Source organism: Buceros rhinoceros, unplaced genomic scaffold, assembly GCF_000710305.1.
Source record: "Buceros rhinoceros silvestris isolate BGI_N320 unplaced genomic scaffold, ASM71030v1 scaffold35239, whole genome shotgun sequence".
NCBI lineage: Eukaryota > Metazoa > Chordata > Aves > Bucerotiformes > Bucerotidae > Buceros > Buceros rhinoceros.
Window position 1 is genome coordinate 35,732 of NW_010430428.1, and position 6,834 is coordinate 42,565.

At 40.1% G+C, this 6,834-nt stretch overlaps 1 protein-coding gene across 2 annotated transcripts in view; it reads left to right on the top strand.

The window, feature by feature from the left end:
• PBRM1 (polybromo 1) overlaps window positions 1-6,834 on the top strand; it is a 51,262-nt gene that overhangs the window by 32,448 nt on the left and 11,980 nt on the right. Inside the window, exons 23-25 of one of the 2 annotated variants that reach the window (XM_010143039.1) lie at window positions 634-817; window positions 2,085-2,212; window positions 5,962-6,165. In XM_010143039.1, the coding sequence (XP_010141341.1) occupies window positions 634-817; window positions 2,085-2,212; window positions 5,962-6,165 (516 nt within the window). Of the gene's footprint in view, window positions 1-633; window positions 818-2,084; window positions 2,296-5,961; window positions 6,166-6,834 lie in introns of both variants that reach the window. The other variant, XM_010143038.1, reaches the window with a different exon arrangement.

The window sequence follows — 6,834 nt, forward strand, 5'->3', positions numbered from 1 at the left end:
TTCCTTTTCTTATACAATCTGAAGTAATTTTTTTTTGAGGCTGTGTGTAGGCTTGACTCCAAGTATGGCTTTTTCACATTGAGTGGGGGAGGAGGGATTATTCAGTCCATTTCTAATGCACGTTCCTGTCTTTGGGACCTGTGGTGAGAATTATCACTATACAGAAACTTTCTTACAATAAAGGACATACATGATATCAAAGTGAATGATATCTGTCTGCAGCCAGAGAACAGAAAACTCTGTTTTTCTTGCTTATCAATGTAGTCATTCTAGTATGTGTTACCTGGAAAGTTGGTCCAGAAGGAGGTTGAAATTCGGTTGTTTGCATAAGGTGCTGACTGTGTACTTTGTTTGGTAGTTATGATGCTGTGATAAATACAGTTAACTGAGTAGTGATCATGGGGTTTTGTTATTTTGTGGGTTTTCTTGTTCCTTAAAAAAATCTAAAAGTTGCGGTAAGTTTGTGGGAGTGACATTGTTTAATAGGGATCTTGATTGGTCTCTTTTCTGTAGTTGCACCAAGTACTGGGAATCTCCCGGACTTAAAGACTGGCAAAAACTTGAGTTTCCACACTTTCTGTAAAATATTTGCAGGTGTGGCTGCCTTCTTACCCAGCTCTTTCATTTCTGCAGGGAAGTGTGTGGTTCTGTCATTCAAAGACTTCCTCTCCTGCAGACCAACAGAAATCTCTGAAAATGATGTTTTTCTTTGTGAGAGCCGCTACAATGAAAGCGACAAACAAATGAAGAAATTTAAAGGGCTGAAGAGGTTTTCACTCTCTGCAAAAGTTGTAGATGATGAAATATACTATTTTAGGTAAAACCTTATACTATTTTAGGTGATGGGAATGAGGGGGTCACCTGGGCACTCTTCTTTACTGGAGTGGACTGACTCTGGTTGGTGGCCAAGCCCCCACCCAGCTGCTTGCTCACTCCCCTGCAGTGGGATGCGGGAGAGAACCGGAAGCGCAAAAGAAAGAAAAACTCCTGGGTCAAGACAAAAACAGTTTAATAACTGAAGCAAAGCTGCATGTGCAAACAAAGTAAAATAAGGAAGCAATTCACTACTCTGCATTGGCAGGCAGATGTTTAGCCATTTCCTGGAAAGCAGGGCCTCAGTGTGCATAATGGTTACTTGGAAAGACAAACACCGTAAGCCCGAATGTACCCCCTTCCTCCTCCTTTCCCCCAGCTTTTATTGCTGAGCACAATGTCATACGGTGTGGAATACCCCTTTTGTCAGTTTGGCTTACCTCTCTTGGTTGTCACCCCTCGCAGCTTATTGCCCACCCACAGCCTTCTTGCCAGGGGCAGAGTCGGCCAAAAAAAGGCCTTGATGGTGGGCCAACACTGTTCAGCAGTAACTACAACATCAGTGCATTAGCAGCGCTGTTGTGGTCACAAACCCAAAACACAGCACCATATGGGCCACTATGCAAAAAATTAAGTCCATCCCAGGCAGACCCAGTACGTATATAAAAGGCATAGTTGGAGGAGGGGGCAAATGTTGACTAATAACACTTTTGGGAAGAAGTCCAAGATAACATAATTTTTTTTCATGGTCTTAACAACAGCGGATGGTTTCTGTATTTTCTCTTGACTTTAGGAGAAGTCAGTACATTTTCAGATTGGTAAATTCTCTCAGGTGTCATTAAATACTTAAGTCCTCACGATGGATAACAAAACAGCTTTCTGTTGGTGAACACGGATATTAAGAAAAATACTAAGTTCTACCCTAAGTAAGACGTAAAATCTAAGGAAGATGTGGTGTTAACTGTCTTCTATTGCGGAAATGAAACATTTGCTGCATTGAAATCCCCTTCTAAAAAAAGATAAAAATAAAAGAAAAAAATAAAATAAAGAAATCCTTCAAACAAGTGCCTGAAATGAACCACTGGCCACAGTCACTGAGTGATTTCTGCTCAGGGTTCTGAAAGAAAGCACAGGCACATCCTGAGTCACCATGTTTCCCTGTCATTCAGTGATAAAGGAAGAAAAGTTGGTTTTCTCTTCAAAAATGTACGCTGTCTCCTGTAAAGCGTGCGTGTATTCTCATCTGCTTTTTGTCATCCTCCACCTTTCAGAAAACCCATAGTTCCTCAGAAGGAACCGTCTCCGCTGCTGGAAAAGAAGATCCAGCAGCTAGAAGCAAAATTTGCTGAGCTGGAAGGAGGCGATGAGGACATGGAGGAGATAGGAGAAGAGGAAGGTGATATGACCGAAACACCTTCTATGCCCCAGCTTCAGACCCCGTTAGCTAGTGAATTGGATATAATGCCTTACACTCCACCACAGGTAAGGATCTTCCTTGAGAAGCCTTTAAATCTTTACATTTCACATTCTTTCCCGAACCCAGATAAAGAAACAAGCACATTTAATCAGGTACACAGAATAGGCTTACACTTCAGTTTACGAGTCCATGGAATAAATTACACAGAACAGTTTTGACATATCCAGTATATTATCCAGGTGATAATATTCAAGTCCATTAAAGTGTTTTTAAAGGAAATAATTCAGTTGAGGAAAATCCAGTGTATATTTTTGTATGATATGTTGACACTATTTTAGTAGGTTTTCTATAACATTTGTTCAGAAATATAATATTAAATATTAAGTTTGGATGTGAGGGTTTAATTAGAATTCTCAATTTACCTAACACCCATTTTTCAGCTTTTCCTTAAATTTGGAGAAAAGCCATCATTTTGGGTGTTAGGGGTTGCTACATTTTTAGAAAATGCTGTGCATCATCCTCAAAGGAAAAAAAGAATCACTTTTTTAGTATTGAGTTACCATTCTTACTTGGAAACAAGAACTTGCTAAAAAAGTTAGAAGAACTGTTTGTCCTAGAAACTTTAGTATTAATTTTCTGATAAATGGGTAACAAGTAAGATAATTATGTGTAATTATATGCTACCTGGATGCATCATGAGTCATTGCTGCTGCTTAAATGGGTGACTTCTGATCCTCTTCCCTCTCTTGCTGGGTTTCTTACACAAGCCCTGGTATTTATGTAATGAGTATTGAAGCAGCGTGAGGGGCTGCTCTAACTGGAAATTAACCAAAAATAACATTTGTTTGCAACTGGTTTAAACCCTTCATCTGTCTGGTCGCGTTGCCACATCCGAGGTAATGCCAGCGTTAAAGAGGTGATGGGAATGACCTGCTGGGAACAGGAAGGAGTTTTCAGATGCTCCTGTAATGAGCAATGTGGATTTCTGCTGCGTCACATTGACCATGAAGTGATAGCCTCATCGGTAGCCGAAGAAGAGACGTGACGCCTGGGTAGAAGTAACTGTCTTTGGATGCCATGAAAAGGAGCTGATGAAATTGAACGCCTTAGCTGGGTTTGATTGTGGGTTTTGACCTGTGGCTTTTCCTGTGCAAGGTTGTCTCTCTATTCTTGATTTAATGTGCTGAATTTTATAAATAGCTAGTAAGTATAAGTAATATACTAATATATAATATCCCTTTAAAAAGCCACATTGGTAGTTGCCTTTTGGGGGGTTTTTTTAGTTATTTGTAGTGGAACAGTCTTGCAGAGCTTTCAGGCTAACTGGTGAGAAGTGAGGCTCAGGGGATACGTCCAATGTGTATTTAGTTTTAGACAGATGTGAGCTCTGAAGTCTAGAACTTGAAGTAAAAACCAAAACCAAACTGACCAAATGAAAAAAAAAAAAACCACGAAGAACCCCAGCAACTAAGAAAAACTGGAAAGGATCGATAGCAGTGCATGCTAAGAGGTGAGTGTGTTACACAAGTGCCCTGGCATATTCCTCACACTGCTGATTTGAAAAGAAAAGGCATGTTAGGGTCTCAGCTGGCATTCAGAGCACAGTTTAACTCTGGCGGAGAGATAGCTAACACATAGCACAGAAATAAACTTTCTTCTTCATATGTTCTGTTCTATTGATGTTCCCAAGTGAAAAGTGTCTTTTTAAACAGAGCTCTTAGGTAAAAGGCACGTGTTTGCTTCATGTTCTCTTAAACGTATGGAGTCTTACTTAACAACTGTTAAACCCCAGAACTTTTCAACAACTTTTTTTTTTTCTCCTTGTAACAAAGAAGTTCTTACTACTCCAAGACAAGTGAATATGTGGTATTGTGGGGCTTGACAGATAGGTGCCTGATGCTCTCCTGCTGCAGTTTGCTGTGAATCAAGTCAAACCTAAGAAAGCAAAAGATGTGCAACCTCTAGCAACTGGGCTGAGAAAAGGCATAGAAGGGGGTCCTGATTTATTCTCTTAACACATCTGAAACTGAATATGCGGTTATCTGACTCAAATGGAAAAGATTCTGTTCATTTAAAAATGCTTGTATCAGAGGTGTAAAAAAACAGAGAATACAAGAACTCAATTCAGAATTCTTAAGTTTCTCAAAGCCCTGTTTGCCCTTCCAAATGGATAGGTAGGCTTTTACGTTAGATTACTGTTACCAAAACTGTTGCCAGCACTATAAAGGCAAAACCAGCCAATAAACTTGTAGCTGTCTTAGTGCAGATATATAAGAGGCCAAATATATCCTTAGATTTTCCTGTTTCTGAATAGCATACTCTCTATCTGCCAACGTGGGCTTGCCTGCGAAGCCAGGATGAGTTGTACATGCCCTGTGCAACATCCCAGAACCAGCGCAGAGTTTTCTTCACTTCCTCCATCTTAGAGACAGACCTAGAAGACTTCCTTCCCAGTGGAAAACATTAAGGGTGGATTGCCATCTGGAAATTAGTACGGTGAAGTTTGGAGGAACATACAAGTATGCATCAGTTTATCCAGTGCCTGGCTTAAAGAGACGAGCAAGACTTTTTAAGCATCTTGGTGTTGCTGAAGTTTTGTTTTTAACTGAGAGAAAAGTGGTAAACTGTGGGATCAAAGTGGCAAGTAGGAGAAGTTAGTAACATGGCCAGAATTTCAAGATAATTGCATGTGTTTTTCTTTCCCTTTTTCCCTGCCAGGTATTTGGAAACAATTAGACTTTTCAAGATGTGAGAAATTTGTAACATTCGGGATATGACAAGGCCCTTTTGAGAGTTCTGGTGTGATGATACATTTGTGGGCTTTATTGATTAGAGTATGGGTGAATCATGGTCTCCTGAGACAAATACAGGTGGAGGGAGCCTTCAGAAAGGGGGTTGCAGCTGTGATATCTCAGTGGTTGTCAGAATAGGTTAAAATTTTTGATGACTGGAAACATCAAGGAGTTCTCAACAGGAGCATCCATGGTGGGAAAGGCAAAAGAGCAGAATTTTTGTTACCCAGCAACATAAGAATGTGATGTGAACCTGTCATGCAGGTAAACAGGGATCAGCAAAACTGGGCTTTGGGTTTTTCCAGGAGATACGGCTACTTACATAAAGAAAGGTGAACACCAGAGAGAAAGGAAAGTCTGGCAGGCAAAACAGAGAGCATTTAGGGATGAGAGGAGTGGAAGATGGTGCCAGGGAGGGTAGGAATTACAAAGACCAAGGAGGAAATGGGGAAACGTTTTCCTTAAATGTGCAATGGCAGTTAAAATGTTTTGCTCAACTTGTGATGGCAATATTTCTGAATGGCATAGTGGACTAAATCTGTGACACGCCATCATTATTTTTATTCTCTTCTGCCCTTCCAAATAGTCACTTAGTTGCTACTCAGCCTTTCTTAGTCCTCTCATTCAGTATAGACTGATTTTAGCTAGTAGTAGTCATTCAGCACTGTCTTACTGAGAGTTTTTGAAGCCTTAGTTATAAAGGTGGCATTACCTGTGCAAGGGTTGAAAAGCGTTGTGATTTTCTCCTTTTTCTTTTTTTTTTTTTCCCCCCCTGAAGTGTGTGCCTATGGTCAGTAGATGCAGTCTCTCTTTAGGGACTGTAAGGTTTTCCTTGTGCAAATATGTTCAAGAGAAACGTGGAAACATTTTAAAACTCTCTTTCTTAGAGCTTTGAATTTTGTGTGTTGTACACTTGTGGTCATAACTGCTTTTTCTCACAGTCCACTCCCAAGTCTGTTAAGGGCAGCACCAAGAAAGAGGGATCAAAAAGGAAGATCAACATGAGTGGGTACATCTTATTTAGCAGCGAGATGAGGGCTGTGATTAAAGCTCAGCACCCAGACTACTCCTTTGGAGAGCTCAGCAGGCTTGTAGGAACTGAATGGAGAAACTTAGAAGCAACAAAGAAAGCAGAATATGAAGGTAAATAAAAACTAAAATGCTAAATGCTTTTCTGCTTATTTTTTCTTTCTCATCGCGTTCATTGCTGTTATTCAGATGACAGGTTTAATAAAAGAAGACACTTATATTTGTGATCTGGACATACCTTAAAGAGACGTTCATATTAAAAGATGACCGAAGAGGAGCAAAGAGCATGTTGAATTTATATAGTGCACAACCGGTAATTTAAGTGTCTTTGCCACAAATTACTAAATGAACAAAGACCAAGAAAATAGGGACAAATTAGAAGTAAAGGGGCATGAAGCCCCTGGGCTGGAAGTCAGTTGGAAAAATGGTTTGTGAAAGTTTCCTTAAAGGAGGACTGAGGGGAATTTTGGATGAGAAGCTCTTCAGGGCTGTAGCAGCAGGTAAGAAGGGTTACAGTGGAGCGGGAAACAGTTCTTTGATTGACAGTCCTTAGAGTCCTGAAAAGCTTTGGAAGGTTAAAATCACGGGTAGAGAATCTGTTATGGTACTGTAAATATGACTTGCTGTTCAGTCTCAGTATTAATCAACTGTTGTAACTAATTTTGTTGAGAGGTTTCATATCCTGAAGTAAGCCTAGGAATATTTCATAGGCATGAGATACTTTAGACCTCTCTCTCTTTCTCTCTTTTCCTGCTCTCTTCCTCTCTATTTTTCCCTCTTTCC